The sequence below is a fragment of the Anoplopoma fimbria genome, chromosome 2 (assembly GCF_027596085.1).
Source record: "Anoplopoma fimbria isolate UVic2021 breed Golden Eagle Sablefish chromosome 2, Afim_UVic_2022, whole genome shotgun sequence".
NCBI lineage: Eukaryota > Metazoa > Chordata > Actinopteri > Perciformes > Anoplopomatidae > Anoplopoma > Anoplopoma fimbria.
Window position 1 is genome coordinate 25,379,752 of NC_072450.1, and position 24,096 is coordinate 25,403,847.

General features: G+C 40.5%; 1 protein-coding gene across 1 annotated transcript; it reads right to left on the reverse strand.

Moving 5' to 3' along the window:
• Nucleotides 1-484: 484 nt before the first annotated feature.
• LOC129108168 (solute carrier organic anion transporter family member 3A1-like) lies at nucleotides 485-23,458 on the reverse strand. Its single transcript, XM_054619863.1, is given in 11 exon segments — nucleotides 485-861; nucleotides 1,117-1,181; nucleotides 2,323-2,495; nucleotides 2,663-2,798; nucleotides 4,120-4,318; nucleotides 4,500-4,664; nucleotides 4,822-4,947; nucleotides 4,950-5,090; nucleotides 5,281-5,379; nucleotides 18,399-18,858; nucleotides 23,285-23,458. Coding segments are annotated over 11 exon segments (2,100 nt in total). The 5' UTR covers nucleotides 23,444-23,458.
• Nucleotides 23,459-24,096: the final 638 nt, after the last annotated feature.

Genomic DNA, 24,096 nt, shown 5'->3' on the forward strand with positions numbered 1-24,096 from the left:
AAAGCTAATGAATAACCAAAATGTCTGCCTCGCAAAGAGCTCTGGTCTCTTCATAAATCTAAATCTAATTTGAACTGAACTGTTAATGAAGTTGAACTAAAGAAGAGCGTTCCAGGGGATTCTTGGTGGATTAGTGGTATGATGCATTAACTGCAAAGTCATTCCGTATCATTCCTCATTTCTTTCCCCATGTTTGCTGTCGAATTAAATAAATGTGAAAAAAAGGTCAGCTTATGACTTCCTCTGACCAAAATGTATTGGATCGTCTGTATTTTAGTAAAAAATGCAATGTGGATATAGAGCATTTTGGGAAACATCTCTTCAATTATTTTCATTATGTCTGATGTTTTGGGTGAGAAGAAGATAAGACCCTTACTGAGAACATTCTTCTACACTGATACGACACCGAGGAATCATCGCACCTCAGATCAGTTGCACATTATTGGCCTCAGCTCCAGTCTACAGTTCCAGTTGCAGACCGCCACTATAAAACAGACTCCATGTTGTCAGACATCTCTGGGTCCTCCAGGTTGTATATGAACTTTGTCCTGTTGGCTGGGTTCTGGGTGATCTCCTTGCCCAAATTGTCCAGAGTCACATTGGAGGCGAAGAGTTCGGTGGGCGTGAGGTAACCCTCGCTGTTCTTGATGTATTTCCTGTAGTTCTTTCTCAAACACTGCCACGTGGTGGCGTACAGGATGAAGGCCGACGACTTGAGGGCGATGGCGATGCTGACGTACAGATGCCTGTAGGCCACGTTGTCGTACAGCATGCAGGCCCCCTTCTCGCCGCAGACGGAGCTCCAGAACAGACAGGTGGAGTCGATGCCCATGCCGAAGATCAGAGGGGGAGGGATGAAGCCTGCAGAGGGAGGGGATTGCAAACAGAGGTTCAAAAATCATACCAGTTTGAGCTCCCTTTATATCCAAACAGACACAGACAGATGAAGGTCATTTCAATCTAGGTGATCACAGAGCAAAACTACAGGGCAACAGTTGTCTTGAACTCAGCATTGTATTACAGAATGTGTACAAAGTCAAACGAGGAACAAATAATTGTTTTTCACTAGCATGACAGTAAAGTATATAAAGCCAATATATATACTACATTTCTTACCAATCAGTCTCAGTAGCAGGAACAGAACTCCAAGGGCATAAGATTTCAGCTCTGGACTTACAGTTCTGAAAGCAAAGAGAATTGGCATAAACACTTTGTACTGGTGAGCAAAAACCAGAAAGTTGTGGCAAGTAACCGGTTCATACAATTATGAAATCTTCGGTCTAATATCTGTCACTCAGGTCATCATTTATTTCAGTTATAATTACATTGTTCACACTAAAGCGGCCCATGCTGTGATCTAGGAACAGGGCAACAATGCAACAATGAGGTTTGAAATCAAATTGATTGTAAACAAGACAAGAGTTAAGACTATTGTGGAATATTGTGCACACATAACTACGGCAAATACAGTAGGTGTAGTAACTGGTCTGTAAAATGTTTGACAGTTTGGCATCTTTACCATTTACATGAAACCTGGGTGTTTATTTTAACCCAATGTGGGGAATATTCTTATTAGCTTTGTTGTTGAGCATTAGATGGATAGAACAATTGTACTACTCTCATATATGTACAATAAACAAGAAGATACAGCCAGCAATTAGTGAGCTTAGCTTAGCTGAGATTTAAGGATGGAAACAAGGAGCTTAAGAGGTGCTGGTAGGTTGATTTTGTTATTTTTGGGCATAGCCAGGCAAGCTGTTGACCCCTGTTTCCGGTCTAATGCTAAGCTAAGCTAACCGTCAGTTGACTGTAGCTCTATATTCACCGTACACGAGAGTGGCATTGATCTTCTAATCTAACTCTCGGCAACAAAGCAAATAAGAGTGTTTCCCAAAATGTCAAACTATTATTGAGAAACAGGAATAATCCTCTCACTGTTTGTGTACATGCACCTGCTGTCTTCGTTTTTAGCATTGTCGACATGTTCACTGATCACAGCATTAAACTTGTAAAAAAGTCAAACTTTTTTTTTCTCAATAATAATAATTCTATTGACATTTTATTATAAATTATTATAAACCCAAAGCATTGTTTGGTATAGCAGTCAGATGTGCATAATTTACTATATTTATGTAGAGTGATGTTTATACTGCTCTGCTCATGTGTACAGTTTATTGACACTATGTGTGTGGTGCCCTGTGTGTTAGTATGGCTTTGTGCTAAAGATGACTGAAGTGAATCCATCATTTTGCCTTTGAGCAGCTTAAAACATCAACAGCTCCCTCTTGTGGTCGGTCTATGTATAGCAACAGGTCCCCTTACCTGATAAGGATGATGACAGAGGGTGTCTGGGCCATAGCGCCGATCATGCTGCACACACAGATCACACAAAGGAAGGTGAGGAAGGCCTGCTGACAGCCCGGACTGGGACACTTCCCCGGTAAAGCCACCGCGTCTTCACTGGTGCTGGATATACACGCGCAGCTGGTCAGGTTCTGAAACAAAGACAAGAAAGGACATCAGAATGTTTTTATCCAAACCAGGACTGATGCAGAGTTTATATATGTTTGTATTCTTGTCTCTGGCATTTAGTATAAGCTCTCCCGTGTCCAAAGTCATCATGACACAGCTCATTCCAGTCAGTGTTGACAGCTTCACTCACTGGTTTGGTGCAGCCAGCGAAGCAGGCCGAGAGGTAGGTGACTCCATTGGAACCACAGACAGGGCTCACTGATGCTGTGTAGCAGTTACAGTTGTTGATGCACGGCGACTCAGGTCGCTGCCAGGACCGCAACGTCCTATGGAGGAGGTCAAAGGTCATGTTGGGGAGCACATTTGTACGATGTTCACATCAAATGGAGAAAAAAAATACAGTGTTGGGCAAGCTACTTATAAAGTGTAGTGAGCTAAGATACTAGTTAATCTGCATTAATTAAAGCTCCACCCACAGAGAAGTGTAGCAAGACAAGCTACAGAAACATGACAAAACATCCAAGCTCATTTTTCTTTTAACAATGAATTCAATTTTTCCGGTAATATTAAAATATATAATACAATTTAAATATATAGAGGCCTAATGTAAAGTTGGTTGTACTTAATAATATAATTAATAATAATATAAATTCTAATGAATAATGCCCACTTAATTCTAACATCCATGGACAATCATGCACCTTTCTATCATAGCTATATCCACCTGCCTTGCACTTATGCCGCAGTGTAGCCTACTACACTGTAGCATATTCATATAATTAAACTGTGTGTGTTCATGGCCGTATGTGCAGGCCTACAGCTCACCCTCTGCTAACTTTCCATCATGTCAACTCAGGCTTGCTGCAGCAGAGATGTAAGCATCAGCCCAAGGATTGGTACGTGATGTAAAGTCAAACGGCTTCTGTCAGCTTAACGTAAACGTCCGTGCATGGCTGCGGTGTCACTTACTGACAGTTTCATTCAAGACCACAACAGAAAAGCTCTGCAGCGCTCGAGCTTCCGAAATACTCGGGAAAATGTTGCTTGTGTGTACGCTACCTCACTACTTGATTAATAGAAGAAGAGCTGAGCTGAAAAGCTATCTGATTCAGAAAACAGCGACGATACCATCACGCTACTGAGAAACGTAGTTAAACTCAACCAAAGTTTTGTCATGATTCAGAGTGGAATTATCTTTAAAAGCACAGTTAGCACAGAGAATGCACAGGCTGGCTCCTTTGGGACATATTATTAAAGATACTAGAGCAGTGTCTGTGATTCCTTTCTTTAGCTCAAGCATTGCTGCCATTTTTACTGGTGATGCACAATATCATGACTATTATTGTTTCTATTATTATGGAGAAAGTTCCATAAATCATTAACATAACCTCCAAGTTAATCATCTTGTCTCTCATGGTGACAAGAAAGGTAGGGATTGGATCTTAAAATCAGCACGGCTACACTATATATCAATGTAAACAGAAATGATAATAGCTTCATAGCTACATCTAAACAAAAAAAGTTGTAATCCGTAGAATTCTTTTTAGTATTTTAGCATATTTTTTAGCGTCTAACATGCTGAAGTGCAACTCATGTTTAGCTGAAACATGTTTATCAAAATATGCATCAGTTGATTGCCCTGCTTACTCGTTGCCGTAGGCTACAGTAACCCCGGCGACAGGTCCGGTGTCACATCCCAAGAAGAGAAAAGAGACGTAGCAGGCGGTGGACACCAGGTTGACCAGCATGGCCATGCGGACGGCGCCCAGAGCTGACAGGTTCAGCTTCTTCACCAGCAGCCCCCCGAGGAAGATACCCAGACAGGCACACGGGATGGCTGTCATACCTGGGGAGGAAAAGACAAGGATGTCCAATATGTTCCCAAAGATCTTGACTCATTAGTAGAGGTTTCTACACTGCACAAATGTTGCCATTATATCTACATTTCCCCTTTTTCTTGTTTGTTGATTGTTAAACAGAACAATGAGGGTTTGCCCTCCACTCAGACAAGATAATGATCCGCCTACCTAGCAGCTGATTGGCTGAGGAGGTGGTAAGGTTGAACTGCTGCTCCAGGTATTTTCCAAGGAAGGCAGCAAAGCCAGCAACCACAGCGATCTCCATGCAGGCTGCCAGCGTGATGCAGCTGAACACCGGATTGGAGAGAAGGTGCCTGGTTACCCGGGGGATTACTGCGTCAATGGAGAAGAAAATGGAGAAAAGGGATAGGAAGGAGGAAGAAAATTATAATTTCTGAGATTAACTAAATCTAATGTTTCATTTGGAAACTCCTCACTTCTCTTTAACCCTTTTTCCTCAGTATCTCCACCCTTCTGATCTCCTCCTTACCTCTCAGATGCTCACAAACTGAGAGTCCGCTGTTCATATCGAAGCCATGAACGGCCCCGTTGGGTTTGGAGCCCTGGTACTCCAGGGTCAGGGATGAAGGCAGCATGGCCTGCTCACTCTCGCCCCACCGTCCATGTCCTGCTCGTCCAGCGCCTGGGGGAAGCCGAACATGAAGAGGGCTGAGACGAAGAGTAAGGCACCGCAGAGGAGGAAGCCGGCCCACCACGCCCCGATCCAGCGAGGGTCATCTGGGGTGATGTCCAGCTTACCTGGACAAGAGGCAGGGACATTTACCACAAAGGAGGGATGTTGAATGATGTTGATAGATGAAATTTCACTGATCAATGTGAAGAAACTGGATTTAAGAAGATTAAATATATTTAGTTTTCTTAACTTCCCAGAAGGTTCAATACAAATATTAACTATAAACATAACTACTGCGATGGAAAAACAACTCACTGGTGTCGATGAAGACAGCATCGACGTAGACTTTGGTACAGACAGAACCTAAGATGAAGCCACAGGCCGGGCCGAACACTAATGTTGAAAATAAAATACCTGCAAGACAGAAAGATAGAGAGCGAGAGCAGAAAATAGTCAGTTAGTTAAAATGGAATCGAACAGCAGTTTATTTAATGAAGTTTATTTTAACTGAGCTTAGCTGTACAGTCATCAGAATACTTCAACAATTGAAATCTTGTACAAACAGAGTATTTATCATGACTATTATTGTTTCTATTATCTGGTCTTTTGTTGTGTTTTTAATTCTCTCCAACAATCTCTATTTTATTTGTCCCCGCTGTTTATTTATATCTGCAGTTATTGTGTCTTTGGTCTTTAATTACTTATCTATTTATCTTCTATTTATTACTTTATTTTTATTAAAATATTTTTATTTCATTTATTTATATGTGTTTTTATATTTATGTAGATATATGTATATGTGTGGTTGTATGTATATGCCTATGTGTGCGTGATGATGTGTATATACATTTGTGTGGATATCCATCTGTACAACACATTAGTCGTTTTTATGCCTCTGAATTAATTTTTTTTAATTAAAATCTATCTACTGTCTATCAGCCAGAAACAAAAAAAAGCTAGATTTACAGTAAGTGCATTTCACCTTATCCTTCAGCAGAGGGCAGCATAGTATCAAGTCTGTGTATCAAGTGTCCATTACTGAAGCCCTTTTATTAAATCTGTGGTAATATGGAGCTACCTATCACACTTCTGTTTGTGAAATCCACTGACAGAGAATGAAATGCATTCTATTCAAGTAAAGATTAAGTACTGAAATCATGCCAAGGGACTTTAAATTTCATCAGATGTCTCCCACTGGCAGATTTATTCGTATCACTGTAATATGCTGCTCATAGGTTGCACAGAGTAATTGATCTAAGACTAGATTATCCCGCAGGATCATAAATAATCGAGCAGGAAATGGGTTCTTAGTGTAAGAGCAGTGGGGAGCCACTGATGCAGCAGCTCGGGTTCGTTTTCTCTTGAAAGCAGCGCTGGCCTGCTTTGGCCCAGAGGCTGAGAGGTTTCCAGTAAGCAACAGCAGACTGTGCAGGACTGTGTGTGTGTGTGTGTGTGTGTGTGTGTGTGTGTGTGTGTGTGTGTGTGTGTGTGTGTGTGTGTGTGTGTGTGTGTGTGTGTGTGTGTGTGTGTGTGTGTGTGTGTGTGTGTGTGTTGCACTGAAACTAAGTTATCCATGCCGGTGGTAAGTGGAAAAACAGAAGTGAGCTCCAGTAGCCTCACTGCTAATAAAATAGTCTAGAGCAGAAGTGGCCGCTCCCTACTCAAAAAAACGACAGGGCGGGCCTTTTTTTTTTTTTTTTTTTTCTGTGAAGGATGTAATGATTAGTGACGTGGTTATCCCCGGTTATAAATCTGAGAACCTACGCGTTATCAATGCATTTCTTAAGATAAAATCTCCATGACATAAGTCAGAAACCAACATTGTCTAGGCCATTTTGATTTCCGGTTGCCATTTGAAAACCTGCCTCAAGAAAAAAACACATTTTATCCACAATTATTTTTAAGGTACTTTTTGAATCCTTTTGATGAGGAAATGAGGGGAGAGAAAAGATAAGGAATACTTGAGCCAGGGACACTGTGATTCATCACAAGTGTCTTTTATACCACATCCGAAATTCTTTCCACAGATTTGGGGTCTTAAAGGAACACAGGCAGCCTAATATGTATAATTAGTAACTCAAATTATTACAGTCAGATACATAAAGGTGGACAGGAGAGTTTTGTGATGATTTCACGACCACATTGTCCAGTTTTCAAGTTTATTTTTTTTCAATAACACAATACCAGCCAATCTCATCTACAAAACACCAAAGCTCCATATTGTCTAAACGTCCCTGTGGACACAACCAGCCTCACTGTGACTCCTACACTGAGGTGAAACAGCTGATGACAATAGCAGCAGCATGCATGATGACGGAGAATTACCGCTGAGCTTTGTTGTGCCGTGAGAAAAGACGGAGAGCTCATAATCCTAAAGCAACAGCTGCTCGACGCCCATCAGGAGAAGCATTCAGGACTGATGCCAGTCTGTGGTCCGGACTCAACAGTTGGTACTTCTGAGGCCATTTCCTTGGAGACACGGCTGAAGGCCAGTCACATTCTTTTACTGCCATGAACTACTGGTGCTTTAACAATACAGTAACACTTCTATTATTGTAGGCATATAGTTAAAACTATATACACTATTTAAATATTAAATTTTAGGACTCACATATCTATTGTATATGTTGATATTTTATATTAATGTCTATTCTCTTTTACTTTTTGTTCAATTCTATGCACCAAAACACCAATACATTATCCTTTTATGTGCAAACCTGCTTTGCAGTAAAACAGTTTCTGATTCTGTTTTTTTGCTGGAAGAAAATTGGATACTGGTTTTTTATAATAAATACAATATGTGAAATTATAATCTATTATGGAGACAACATGGAATGGTGTAGCAGAATTTAAGAAATAATAAATGGCAAGGGGGATTAATATTGTGATTTTATTTTATGTGATTGTGACCTTCAGGAAGTTATTTTTTAGATTTAGAAACATATAAAAGTATGAGAGTATATTTCTTTGTTATTATACAGTTATAATTTAGTTTACATATTAAGTGTGACTAGAAAAATGCCTCTGAGGTTAATTTTCAATGGATTTGTTTAACTTTGGATTGTTTATAAGAAGCTGCATGTAAATCCCTCTGGATTTATTGACTTTCCAATGATTGCAGTTCTGCCTCAGTGTAGCCGAGGATGAGAGCTGTCCTCAGTTGAGCAACAGTGTAGCAGCACATATCAATAGATTGATGCCTCGGGGACATAAAGCACAGGGAGATGGTTTACAGCTGTGAAACCAGCCGTTCAGAGTGATCATCCTCAGAAAGCTTATTTAGCAGTGATGCCACTATTTGTTACACTTAAAACACAGCAAAATAAATGAAACACCTGTAAAAGAGAGCCTTTACCATTCCTAAACTATATAAACTACAGGGTACATTTTGGGGAAAAAATTAATATGATTACAATAAGTTCTTCATTAAATACTATTCTCATCTAGTCTGTAGTTATTCATGGACTTTACTCCCCTGTGTTTTAAATTATCCTTTAATAACCCTCCATCATTTAAACTATAGTTCTGTCACTAAAGTCATTTTTACAAACAATGATGATCTGATTTTGGAATCAAATTCTTAAATGCGTTTGCAAAGAGGATGAACTAAATACCACGGATGTTTTATTAACGTGTATATTTTTTTGTCCAGAACTATCTCTACCTCATATATAATATATAATATAATCCAATAAAAATGTCTTACCAAAGGTACATGAGGTTTAAAAGGGCAGAGAAGGGTGCAGGTTGACACGAGGGAATTAAATCTGACACCCATCTCAAACACACGCTGTGGGCTGTATTAGCAGTACACGCTCTGCCCTGGAGATGCTGCGCACTATGAAATATTTCCAGAGGGAACCTTAATGTATTTACAATGTTGTTTCTATGCAAAAAAAATTAAATAAAAGACTGCTGTTTCCTTCTTGACTCTATTTTCTAATTGCTTTGTCTGAGAGCTGTGGCAATGAACACAGGCACAAAATAAAGATCAAGGTCCAGTAATACGTTCCTGCTAGACAACAAACTAATGGGAGATTAGTTTATCTGTGCCACAGCGTCACATGAACCTAGACGGCTGAAGGCAACTGTAAGATCAAAGCACAATTCACAGGATTATTTATTAAAGTGCCGAAACTCCGGTAAAAGCTTTAGAGATGACTTAGATGTCCGTGTAAAACTCTGACAGCTTGTCTGACCCAGCCATTTGGAGATGGCAGGTAGAGACACTTCACTTAAACTGAGAGCTTGAAGAGGATGTAGCAGCCCCTCCTCTCTTTGAAATTGTATGGCTAAGTGATTTTAATACTGTAAATAATATAGTCTGCAACTTGGACTGAATCTAACATGGGTTTGTTCCTAAAAGGATGGTATTGCTATTAAAAAAAGTCCTGAATATATTGCTTTTAATTTCAAAAGTACAATTATACCTCTATTATAAACCAAACACACAGGTACAAACAAGAACAAGGAGTGATGTCAAGCAAAAAGCTTTATAGATATCCAACCCTGTTGGCGGTTAACTGGATGGTTATTTATGAGAATATGAGGAGTAAACAATGCCAGAGAGAACTTTGGTAACATTATCTTCTATGATGCCCATTAAATGTTTATAATAAGTTATAATCTGCTTAAAAGCATTAAACTACCACCTCAAAAATATCACAGGAATGCCAAAATGCAGCAAACGGCAAACATTTTCACCAGAAATCAGATATAATAATTTATTCCATAATTCAAATTATTTATTTATATATTTTTTATTTTATTTGATCAGTTATACTTATTGGATATGTTATTTCCCAGCTAACTGGTAAATGCTCAAATGCTGTAATACTGTTTAAATCATTCTCCTAGCGGGCTGAAATATATTTTGTTCATTTCTTTATATTCTAAGATACCAAATTCCTCCTGTGGATCAAGAAATCGTACCTAAAATAGAAGTTGACCTTAAAGTCGTTAGAAGGGGATTTATTTTACTGAAGACTACGTGTGTATTTAAAACCATGGACGGGATGAGTAAAGTAACAAGCGGTACTTAACTGATTTGTAGAGGGTTCTTTTGGAATAACAACACAAATCAATATATGCAATGTATTCAGTGCTCTGTAGCCACCTGGTCATTTTTACTGTTAACACTGCTCCTTTAATCTTGTGAAAACAGAAGAGGCTTAACTTGATGGTAATGCCTGTGTTCTGTTCCCGGCTGCGATGAATGCAGCAGAGACAAGGTCATACTGTATGAGGCAGGGCTCCTCCACCTGGTCACACTGCCAGCGCATGAATAATTTCTCACTCAGACTCACATTATGGCACGGTTCACTCACTGGCACTTTGTATCTTGGCAAAGGTGCTCCTAAAAGGTGCACATATAAAACAACCTGGGCCGGTCTGAGCAGACAGCGTGTGCTGAGTCAGCGTCCATTCCTTCCTCTGCTGTCCTACGGCGGAAGAGTAATAACTCCACTGGAGTAAAAACATTTTGCTGCAGTGGACTCGCTCAGCCTCACAGCGCTTCATTACACGCATTACAGCGATGAATAGGGGCTAAGATATGAGGCAGGAGGAGAGAAGCTGACCCAGCGGCTGCAGAGCTGTACCCCTCTGGCTGCGATGCTCTTTTACTTTACTGTACTGTTGTGTACTATCGGTTACTGTACTTTACAGTACTGTGCTGTATTGTTGCTGCCATTTAGCACTCTGCTGCAGACCTTAAAACGTTCCTGTTGTTGCCAAAACTGGTCTGAGGTACTTTTCTGCGTTCACCTAATAATGAGAAGGTGTAACAGCATGTCATAGTTTGTCAAAGATTTCAACAGCTGATAAAATGATGTTAGAAAAAGTATGATGTTAATCTGAATAACTACTCACTTATAAGGCGGTGCTTAGGCAGAGCAGTGCTTTGAGCAAAATGCTAAGGTCATTGAGAGCATTTTAGCATGCTCTCAATGCTAGAATAATGGGGATGTTTAGCAGGTATGTTTACTATGTTCAACATCTAAGTGAAGCATGTTAGCATGCTAACATTTGCTAATAAGCAATATATACAAAGTACACAGCTTATGCTGATGGGAATGTCATTAGTTCTGGAGGTTTTGGTCCTTTAACAAAGCATTGCACAAAAAAAAAATTAACCTGATGATGTAGCTGGGGGTAAAGTTAAGGGATAATCAGACTTATTATAATTCATCCCGTGGGGAACATGAATGTGTGTACCAAATGTCAAGACCATCAAACAGATGATGCAACATTTCACTCAAAACCACCAATGCAAACTTCATAGTGGCGCTAGAGGAAAGGTTAATGGATCACCAAAGTTAGTACGATCTATCCTCTGGGGACCATGCAATGCCTGCACAATATTTCATGCCAATCCATCAGTTGATGAGATATTTCAGTCTCGACCAGAGTGATGGGCTGACAGGTCATCCCTAGAGGCATGCTGCTAGTGCCACTGACAAATCATTTGTATGGCTCGACTTCAAAGGGCAATTTTAAAAAGGGAAAATGTGATAAATGCAAATATATGAAAAACAAGAAAAACTGGCGGCATTTGAGCGGTCTACAAAGACTATACTCTGTAGTGTTACTGTGGTACTCACAAAGACCGATGTTTACTGTATAGCAAAAGATTTACATATTCCTTTAGCAAGACACAAAAATGTACACAGCACCACATACTGGACCTCATTAGGGAGGAAAACAGAAACTATTTGGGGCTACATAATTGTGAAAAAAAAAAAAAAAAAAAAAAGCTGCAGAACATGAATACTGTAATTGAATAGCGGCTTTTCTGTTGAAGGCTCTGTGACCGATACAATAGATAGGAGGATTAGTTGCCTTCGACTGGGGTATCAGTCATGCAGAAGACAGCAGTCAATAATCCAATTACAATCCGGCTCGGACATTACACTGTAGTCAACAGAGCTCAGGAGTGGGTTAGTCTTTCTATGGGAAGCCATTTTCTGGTCATATAAGCCGGAGGTCAAGACTTTAAATATTAAATCGACATGGACACACATGGATATAAACTGTATGCACATACACACACACAGATTCAACATCTTGTCCAATTGTCCATGTACTAAAGGTGCATGAGTTTCTATTAGCAACAGGAGCGGCGTGGCTCTGAGGAAGGCATTGTTGGTCCATCAGTGGGAGATTTGGCTCACATACCCAAAGTGTCCAGAGGATGAGACTTGGGTCATCCCCTGACTTATAGCACGACTATGAGGTTGATATTTGCGTTTTTGACTGAAATGAGTGAGACTAGGTTTGGATGGACAATGAAATTTGGCCTTCATGTTGCCCACAGATTTCATTTTAATAACTTTAATGATCCACTGACTTTCATTTAGTGTCATCATTAGGTATAGTCCAAACCTGCCTCCTCAGCTTTACTTTGTTAAGTGCTAATTAGCAAATGTTAGCATACTAAACTAAGATAGAGACAAGAGTGAATATTAACAGCAACTAAACATTAGGTAGCATTGTCTTTGTTCTCATGTTAGCATGCTGACTTTGTCTGTTGCCGTCTTATCCTCCAGATGGCACAATGATCTGGTGGCCAGCTAACTGAGAAAATGGTCTGTTTCTTTTTACCAATCAGCTGCCTGATCTGTTGCTCACGTTGATACGGAGAAAGAACGCACACAGAGTTCTGGACGCTGAGTGAAAGCCTACTCAACATTTGAGAGAGAACAGGATACAGGACTGACACAGAACAGATACAGGACAGGTTCATGATGGAGAACATGTGCCATGACACCTGAGTAGTGTTTGATGGTTTGCTCTTGAGTATTCCCAGTGTCCTCAATCTGGCATTCAGGCAGTAATGATCCATGTGTTGGGTCAAGTGGCCATAACAGAGCCGCCTCTCCCTCTATCATCTGGTTTGTCAGCGGGCCCCGTGGAGAACTGCTACTTTAATATTTAATCATTTGGTTAGATGTTTGCTAAACTACTCCTAACTGCTTCTGTGTCACGCTGCATTATTCAGGGGGTTTTCTTACAATGTAATCGTGTTTTCACATGTTGAGCTCTTCAAACAAGGCCACCACCTTGAAACTGGAAGCAGCATAAATACTAAGCAGCACCTAACATACATGTACTGTATGGAAACTGAGCTCCATGCAATTCCAGAGCCACAACGGTGGACGCAGCAGTCCCATTGTAGGAGGTAACCATGGCAATCAATACGCCTGGATTGTTAAAAAAAAAAAAAAAAAATCGGCGAGTAGAGAGGGGGTGGTGTGAAGAAAAGCATAATAGACTATCTGTAAGTGTCAAAGGAAGAAGCTTGGGGGATGTTATGAAAGCGACGATTTCTTGTGGACTGGTAAAGGGCGCGGTGCACTGAGCCAGGACATACAACAGTGGCCATGATTCCAAATCTGAGTCAAGATTTCAGTCCAAAACACAATGCACGAAATTTACAAACAGCTGTAGAATGTAAAAATAAAAGCAGAAGATGGTGGTATTTTTTTAAGGATTGCCGTTAAGGGATGTCCTTGGTCGCCTGACTGGACTGTCAGATCCAGTCCATCACAGATCTAAAATCAGACTCATTCTTACAAACAGTTCTGACTCTTAAAGTCAAACTCAGATCACATTAGTCCTTCTCTGGCAAAATCATGCATGAGTCAACTGTTAGTATTTTGGCACTGTGATTGATCATGATTTGTTGGATTTCCATTCAATTTTGTACAGACATTCATGTTCCCGAGAGAGATTTTTCTCTAGTGCCACAAGCAGGTTCACATTTGTAGCTTTAGTCGAAATGTCTCTTCCCCTGAGGAAGAATTTTTGTAAATGTTGGTGATCGGGTTTACTTCTCATTTAGTGCCATCATCAGGGGAAAATTCAAGTTGTCCACTAGCTTGGTTTATGACTAAATACCAGCAAAACTTATCAAATTCCAATCAACCTTGACTGTACTTTATGTTTAGTGGACTGTTCTCTTTCTCAAAAGAGAGCAGGAAGTGTAATTTACAAAACAGTAAATGCTGTAGCAAAAAAAGGAAACCTTAAACTTAATTTAAAATGCAAGTTTTTGTAAAAGCTGGAAGAAACACAAGCAGGATGAACATGTGTTTTTTTAAGTTATTTTACAAATGGAATAATTGGGAATTTTAGAGAAATGAAATGTGTAGTTGTGCTAATGGGTTATCACATTATAACGGGGCGATGCAGCATTAAAGCATCATGATCAGTAAAATGTAGTGAATTACTTAAAATATTCTAAATACAAAGGAAATATCAAGTGTTATGTCTAACATCAGTTATCTGAGTTGGCCTCGCGCCAAGCTGGGGAGTAGGGTGGGTGGTTGGGGGCTGTGCTAGCCTTGTTTGCTCTGTCCTCTGTCCGTCCATCCCTCCCTCCCTTCTTCATCTCCTCCCTCCCCTCTCATCTCTTCCATTCTGAGTGCTGCTGACAGAGACTGTACAGATCAAAGCATGCACAGAACAAACCGCAGGCCTTCTCACCCTGCAAGAGGTCTGCGCTCAGACGCAAACAGAGACACCGCAACTAGCCAAGGACGAACAGAGAAACCTGTGAGGAGGAGCAACTAGCCACATGGTAGCCAACAAGGCTGTATTTTTACTTTGTCGAAGTGCCTTCGTTCCTCCTATAAGGGCAAACTGATGAATCCACAAGAAGAGGAGCTTAAGGACAGCAAAATAACTCTTACACAATAAAACAAACTACAGCTGAGCTTTGACTTATTGCTGCATCAGCTCCTCAAGGTTTTAATGTGATGGTGGTTTTACTAGTGTACATTATCATACAATAATTGAATGTCATACTCAGCTGTAAAATTTGAAATTGAGTGCGAACTTCAATAAGAAGTGCCGTTATGCAATTTCAGAGTCAATAACAACAACCAATAATTACAGATACAATCTGAATAACATCATTTTTGTATTTGCAAAAATGTAAAGAGGACAATAAAGAGTAACTTTTAGATCGACCAAAGTATTTTCACACAGTCAGTACGTTTTTTTTTTATAAATTGCTATTAACCCATCACATTTGCATTTTATTTGCAAGCCACAGAGGAACCAGAGTTTTTGCTAAGAGAAAGTACTCCAAGATCTTATTACTATCTAATTTAATTTATATTCCTTACTTTAATAACAATGTGAGGTTTTTTTGTCTCCTGTCCTCTGTCTCTTCATCTCCCCAGATGGAGCTCTGCTACTAGCAGGTCGCTGAGCGATGCGAAGAACAGGAATGGCAAAGAGCCTCTGTGTCTGTCTCTGTACTGTTGCCTTGGCAACTTTGGCAGACGGACTGTAATGTGTGTTATGTCGACCTATTGGTTTCTGCTGTAAATATAACTGCAGTCCTCTGCTGCTGACCACTGAACACTTGCCAAACGAAGTTGGGAATAAAGTGCTTTGCTCAGGGGCGCTTAGGTAAGAAAGTACAGGATCAGAACGACAACTTCCCCGCCAACCACAACAATTAAGAAAATATTAAAAACAATTAAATGATTCCTCTGTAATCTTCTGTTTACAAGACTGCTTTTCTGACCTTAAATTTGCAGTCCTCTTGTTGCATAATACCTTTGGCATTTATCAGCCACTAAATACTGACCATCATGGCAGTGTATGAACCTAGGCCTTCAGTAAACACAATCATAAAATAGCTATATTAGTATTGATGGACTCACGCATTCCCCTCACACATAACTAACATGTTTAATAGCCAGAGACATTTCCACCCACTGGCCAAAGTCATTATCAGGGCAGGACAAAACCAAGTCAATACTGTGCAGCGCAGTATCACAGAAACACTTTGCTGGACCGTGTCTCATCTCCTACAATGACACATATACCAAAAAATTAAATTGTGAGCACTTTTGATATTCTTATTTTATTCTGGACGTAAAACATGGAACAATCTACATTGAAACTAAACCTCCTTATTTGAGTCAGATTTACTAAACATGATAAAGGCAAATGTAATCACACAAACACAAAAACGCAAACACAAACACAGTGTGTGCGTGACACACAATGTGTCTTGATGAGCGCTACAAGAGAGGAGAGGACAGGTTCAGCAGAGAGCGTAGATTACTATTGTCAGTGCACCCGCACTACTGATTAAAATGGCCACTTCCTCACTCTAATCAAAGCCTGTTAGTGATCTTTAAGGAAGATCACAAACAGCGGCGGCTGACAGACAAAGACGACACATCATCAGACACTCTGATTGACATGTGATAACTGGTGGTTGACTGTGGTAACACCGCAGCAGTCAGCATTTGCTTGAAAGAATACAGATATATATGATTCATATACTACTTGGAATTGAGATTATAATCTACACTGATCCTGCAAGGAGGAAACTTTTTTTAGACTTTTCCTGCCCTATTGAGGCTGAGACACTAGCATGAAGGCTCAGTCAAGGTCAGTATCATTACATAAAGAGCTGTGCGTAGGGCCTATGATTTCCACAACATATGGTCATTAAAGTTTGAATACTTTGAAATTTAATTTATCCACCATATGATTAGGCATTTATTCAGATGACAAAATTTGCTTAAATCATAAAGAAACACAATTCAGAAAAATGTAAACTGAAGACAAACAATTTAGGGAAAAATAATTTGGAATGTGGAAAAAAAACCCAGGTTAAATAGGGCCCTATAAACAGTATGTCTTAAATTTTTCTTAGCAATGCTTTCAAATCTTAGATGTATTATTTTCAAATGACATTGTTCTTTTATATTTCCTTCTCCTGACTTTCTTCTAAGCATTCTTCGTCAACGGCACTAACCATTTCAGCACATTATATAATAGGAACTGAAGTTTTTTTATTGTTGTACACGCTGTGATGTGCTGTTCAAAAGAATAAAACACGAAAAAAGTAGAATATAGTCATAGCTCATGATATATATATAACCATCTGCTGTATACTCTGGTTTCTTTTTCCATTTATTGTGATTTGATTGTGACCACATTTGTATCTATCAACTGTAGTGCACATTAAAGACTTAAACTGCTTTAGCTCCAAACCACAGCTCTTTCTTTTACGTACTTTGCTGCATGCGCACCCTCCATTATCCATTCGTCTAACTTATCATGATTCATTATGATTCAGTGATCCAGTTTTGTTAAATATAATTTTTAAATATTATAAATATTTTTCTAAAATGAGCCTCTGAGTTAATTAAGGAGAGTTGATCATTTAGTGCACACGTTAATGATTAATGTCACAGTCATGTTTCTATCATGCCAACATAATCAGCCCATTCACCTTGATAGATATTGTGATTGTACCGATTTTATGATGCCATTAGCCATTGTTTCTTATTACTTCTAGCTAACTGGAGTGCCAAGACACACCAATTGTAAGAGCATGAAGAATCAAACAGTTGCTTGTTAACATTTCGTTTAGGTATCAAAGTTCTTTGTTTTCTGCTTTTTTTATTGCTCGGACTTCGAAATATTATTCATCATTGATTATTAGGTCATTTGAGCTCATTTACGGCCAATGTTGTGGTTGTTTTGGATGTCATAGTCAATATTAACTTTTGCTAAAGTATTTAACTTTAGCAGTACACTCCATCTTCTGGTGTGGACGGAAAGACATCTGGTGTTACTGACCTTCGCCCCCAAACGTCATATTCAACAGCCTTTGAGAACACGCGCACATCATTAAGGAAATAGTTCAACATTTTGGGGAGTGCGCTAATTCACTTTTAAGCCGAGATTTAAACGAGAGAATTGATACCACCCTTTTGTCCGCGCCCCAAATGTGGAGTTAGAGCCAGCAGGCGATTAGCTGGACTTAGCATAAAGACTGGAAACAGGGGAAACAGCTAGCTTTGCTCTCACCAAAATAAAATAAAAAAGTATCTTATACCTGCACCTCTCAAATTTGACTAATTCAATTAATCTTTACATGACCAGAAATGTGAAAACGACAAGTTTTAGGTTTACAGGGAGATGCTGGAGCTAGACTAGCTGCCCCTGTTCTAGTCTAGTTAAGCTAAGGGAGGCTAAATGCCTGCTGGCTCTAGCTTCATATTTAGTGTATATACATTAATGTGGTATCAATCTCCTCATCCTATTCCCAACAAGCCATTAGGCTGAATCACTTTCTCAAAATGTGGAACTATTCCTTAATCTCTTCTTTTATATTTTCTGTGATTCTGAATCAGGGTCTTTTTACTTGTTTCCCAAAGCATGTTTATCACATCATAATTGTCTATGTGGTTTTTGTGGTGTTTGACGGCGCTTTTAACCAGCAAAAAAGCTTTTGATTTATTGACACTAGTGATTCAGTGTTCTCTGTTCAGGTTGAGGACTCAGTGTTACAAATGAGTTTGTTCATGTATTGGACAACACTAAACAATAACTGCCATAAACACAGACTTCCCTATCAGCTTATATGTTTCGGTTTTATGATCAGTGCTACTCACCTATATACAGTGAGGAGTCCTTCCTGTGGACATGGTCATCGATGTAGGCCACTCCCAGAGGCTGGACAGGTGTGGCTCCGATTCCCAGCAGAACCTGGGCTCCGATCAGCAGCAGGTACATCATGTTGGTGTTGGCTCTGTTGCCACATTTGAACCCAGAGTCTCGGTTCTCTGACCTGGAGTTGTTGGAGCAGATGTCCCTGCCGTCCTCGGCGTGCCACGAGTCCCCGGCCTCGTACTCATACTGGTGGGTCAGGAACTCCGGCAGGGCGGACAGCAGCGCTCCTAGTGCCATGACAATCCCGCCGCAGCCAATCAGGCGGGGTCTGTGGGCCTTGGCGCCAAAGTAGCTGACAAACAGGATGAGGGCCAGGTTGCCGATTTCGAAGCTGCTGGCGATGACGCCCACATCTGCACTCTGGAGGTTGAAGCGTCTCTCCAGAGTGGTCAGAACGCTTACCTGGCAGGGAGAGAGAGAGGGCGAGCAAGTGTTAATCGTTTTACAACTAGCAGAAATTTAGGATTTAAAAAAGACATCACAGCCAAAACGTTTATACACTTGATTTTATATTCAGCAGTTAATAATGTATAGATTCCACACTATTAATAACTGAACTAAATCTGTCAGAAGTACAAAAAAACTATATATTTTGTGTAACATTTAAATGTTTGTGCTAAACAATAAGGCAAGGCATTGAGCTTCAGGTGCTATTCAGTAAACGCCGGCCATCTGCCACATGAACCAGAATCAACAACATGTTTAAGACACACAGTAGCTGAGCTGCTCCTGCTCTGCTTCCAACACCTTCATCCCCACACTTCTCATCCACCTCCTCCTCCACCCAAAACAACCCTGAGGCTAGCCTGATGCCAACCTGAGAAAAAGAAATGTGTGCATGTGTGTGGCTTTAGGCAAGAAAACCTCACGCAGCTGTTCTAATTATGAAACTGACACAACCACGTCGCAGCAGCTGTGTTCTGGGTGTGCAAGTGATGAAGTGGCTCGTTGCATCAAATGAGCGCCGGATCATCTACAGGACTGCCGGTAAAAGGTTGGTTAGGAGTTATTTTTGACTTGTGTTAATCATTCATCCACAGCAGAAAGTACAGTATGAGCCCCAAGACCTCTTGAAATAATTCCAGTTGGAAAGGAGAATTAAACCATGACTATGCAGTTGAAACAAGAGAGATTGTGTACGTGGTCCATTTTTTTTTATAGCCTATTGCTTATCCTGTTTGTTCTGTAACACCAAACTCCATCGCAAAGTCAGAACATTTCTTAAAAAAGGCTGCAACTAGTGATTATTTGTATTATCCATTAATATGTTAATTAACTGTTGAATTGTTTCTCCAATAAAATGTCAGAAAATAGTAACAAGTGCCAGAATTTCAAAAAGTATAAAATAACGACTTTAATGTTCTTGTTTTCCTACCAACAGTACAGAACCAGCCTCAAAAGCTTCAAATCCTAACATTTAAGAGGTTGGAACCTTTTGTACTTGAAAAACTACTTGAGCAATTGATCAACAGGATAACCAATCAGAGATTTAGACCTTTTCACGATTCGTAAATGATGACTGATGTAAGTGTGCGCACGCAGTTTGGCAACAGAAGTACGTGCAATAGCTTGTCAAGCTATGCAAGGGCATTACCACCAAAGAAGGCGAATGCATCCTACAAAATATTGACTTCCAGATCTGTGTGCCATTAGTGAGTGTGTAGAATACATTAGCAAGTGGCCAGAAGTTACTACGAGCAACGACGTTACTACACGTTCCACTTGGAATTTTGATTCTGAAATCCGAACATACAGCAAACAGTTTTGATACTGTTAACAGTTTTGATATATACTGTTTAAAGCTTGCTAGTTTGTCTGGATAGCTGGGGAAAAATGTTGGTTCCCTTACAAACATGCAAACGCATATTTTTTGATAACATTGGTTGTAAAAGGGTGTATATGTTATGGTCCAACTGAAGAGTGTATCTTAAACAGGCCCTATTATGCTATTTTCCGGGTGCATATTTATATCTCAAGTTACAGTTACAACATGTTTACATGCGTTAATGCTCATAATCCGCCTTGTATTTCTCATCCTGGCTGTCCTGCAGCACCTCTTCTCACCCTCTCTCTGAAACGCTCCGTTGTAGCGCTTGCTCCTCCCTCCATAAAGCAAAGTCCCGCTCTGTTGTGATTGGTCAACGTTTCGAATGCTTCTGAAATGTCTTGCCCCTTACAAACAGAATTCAACCCCGTCTTCCAGAGCGGTTCAAAACACTGTTGAAGCTGTCCTCGGCGAAATGCAGCGAACACAACATTAAGTTTGGAAAGGACATTTCCCCTCACAGAGCAGAGCACAGCGTCTTCTCAACTTGACGTCCGCAAAAAACAAAATCCAGCTCTGTCTCTCTCTTTTGTTACTGAAGGAGTTTTATGTCACGTCCGTTACATTATGACCTCATAAAGTTACGGAAGTGAAGGAGAGAATTCAATGGAGCCGTTTCAGGCAGCTCAGGAGCTTCTGAGGGGGGTAACTCATTTTAGGCGTGGACTTCAGGTTTTACACTCTACAGACCTTTTACATGTACAAAAATATATAACACACTAAAGGAGAGGGAAAAAGTGGTAAAGCTTAATAGGGCCACTTTAATCTTACTTAATAGTTATACTATAAGATAAACAACCATGCCCTCGGTCTAGTCATGCTGTACTTGGCCCAACCATACGGTACATGTGTGGGACTGACAGACAAGACGGTACAGCTGACGGTCTGTTAACAATAAGTTAAAATGACTACTTTACATCTACTGAACATTCAGCGCACACATTTTCTCCACTGCTGACTTACAATCATTACAAAGTTATAATTCATATTTCCCTGATGTTATAAGATGAGAGGACACAGTTCAAAGGCCACCAAGCCAAACGACAGGGTTAAGATTTACTCTTGCGGTCCTAGAAGATTTATGTATGAAGCCGTTATGTATGATGGCTGCTGATGGAGCGGCTCTACACCTTTTAGATTTAGAGATTTTAGTCCACTTCCACTCCGATGTTTACAGATAATACAAATTGTTGTAGAGATTTAGAGAAAACCTTTAAACATTTGATTTTGATGTTTAGACTTTACCCTATAAGGTTATGTAGGTGATTCTCTGCTGACAGTGATGGTCGTGAGTCATCATAGCTTTGTCCTCTTTAAAGTTCTACGGTATTTTATTTGTGTAACAAAACAAAAAAACTATGTGCTACTGGAAAAAAAAGAATAGAGAATGAATGTACAATGTGAACCAACTAAGTGGCAGAATTAAAAAAAGAGACAGGGAATAAAAGATGATGACAAACTGTATTTTATACTGGGGAGGAAAGGCAGTGCTTCTACAGTGCTTTTGTCTGCAGCGGGATTTGCTAAAGGTGCACTTTTCTTTTGGGATGCTGGTTTAGAGGAGTAAGATCCACTGCAGTCTTCAAGGTAAACACTTATGCACTTTCAATTTGGGACCGGTGCAAAACACATTAAAACAAGCTGAGTTGTGTTTCTGCAAAGCTGCAGTCTCCAACAAACATCATGGAAGAACTTTTATTTTGGCAAGTTGCATCTTTTCCCACAACAAAGCCTCCATTTCAACATCTCTACTGGGATATGTGACTGTGTACAGTGTGATACAATTTAGGCCTCTTTTCTCATCAAAACCAGCAAGCAAAAGCTGCACCAATATAAAAGTCAGATCTGATCAAGAAACTGACCCATGACCTTGCCTCTTTTTAAAATGCCTTCTTAGACTGTGCTGATGTGACTGTGTGTGAAGATGGGTTCTTTATCAACTGATTGTCCTGCCCTCATGAAGAATAAAATTAAATCCCAGCCTTCATGTGCTATTATTTATAGTATAAAGACTGTGCTGACACCTTTCAGAGGCTTTGACTTTGATTAGGCAAATAACATCTCTGAATTAGGAGGCATCTTTCTTTCACATCTATACAGATTCACAGTAAGCGGTTGGACCATCTCTGACTAATGAAGGTAGACCACACAGTTATATTAACGACTGCTGTTGTTGAGGTTGGCTCTGGCCACACAATAAACAGCTGACATTACTCACATTGCACTTCAGAATTCATTCATCGCCTGTCTAAATCTATCAAACATGGCTTTGGAATATGTATGGTGTTAGGTGAGATAGGCCTACTTCAATTTCACTCAACATCAGTACATTTTTTTGCATTCATTTTTATTTCCCTTTGGCTCCTAAACTCCTTTCACCGATCAGTTCATCCTCAGAATATATCTTAATCTCTTTATAGAAATCAATCTAAAGATATCAGTGCATGAAACAGCACATCTAACTGTCACTGGGAATGCTGTGTAAATACAAAAGAAGCTATTGTTGCTTTCTGTTGTGGTGATCACGTCATCTCATAGGCCCATCTCCTCCAGTGTCAAAGGCCTCCTGCATTGCTGAGGCATACGGGTGCAGGATGGAGCAAAGCCGGTCAGGTCTGATGGAGCTCCTGACCAGCGTTTGGTAAACCTGCTCTCCAACGCACCATCCATATATATTTATATATATATATATAAAAAAAAAAAAACACATCCAGCAACAACGTGGAGCCTACGGCCGCTGTGACGCGCTTTGTGTCATGCAGATGGTGCATAGGCCTGATGGATAATACGCAGCAAGTCATCAATCAGTGGAAGCTGGAGGATGTGATTATTCTAATGTCATCACAATAATAAGTCATTATTAACCGCATCACCGGCACCGGCACCGTTACTCACTGCTACCTGTTACCTGAGACATTACACCCGAGATGCGACGTTTACCGTCAGACCAACACTGTGTTGGACGGGGACAGGGACAGGAGGACAGGGACGGAGGACACTCACCAGATATGCTCCCACGGTGCCCTGTGCCAACATGAGAGCACATTCCGACACCAGGAAGATCTTGATGTTGGAAAAACACGAGGTCTTCTTCTCGCTGTCATCCTGCTCCGGGTCGTCGGTGCTGCTCCGCTCGGTGCAGATCTGGTTTTTCACCTGCATCCTTCGGGCTCAGGCTCCGGTCGGCATGAAACTGAACGGGTCCGGTCCGGCGGAGAGCATCTGGTTGTAATGACGAGCTGCACTGCAGAAGAAGAAGAAGGAGAAGAAGAAGAAGAAGGAGAAGATGTGCGGATCTCCTGTCAATGGCCCGTCTCGGCTGGAGTACACAGGGAGAAACGCTGCTGTCCACTCAGCATTACGACCCTCTCTTCACCGCCTGTCCAGCCAGTGCACATTTAAATACGTAGGCTACGCATGTACATGTGCGACGGCTTCTCATACCCGACGTAGAACTACAGGACGCCGTCTTCCTACATCCGGGGTGTTTTTATCTCCACCCACGACCGGTACCGACTGGATTTTGGTTTCTCAGCCAGGTTCCGAACCGCAGCTCTGCGTCCTTCAAAAAGCGGTGTTATGACGCTCCTCCTCCTCCTCCTCCTCCTTCTTCTTCTCCTCCTCCTTCTCCCCATCCACAGAGCGAAACAGGAGGAGGAGGGAGGTGTACTCTCTCCGTTCTCTATTCCTCCCTCTCTCAGTCAACGTGTTTCCACACATCATCATTTTACCTGTGCAGACTTTCAGCTTCATCATTGCTAATAATAATAATAATAATAATAATAATTAAAAAACAACATAACATTTCATCAGAA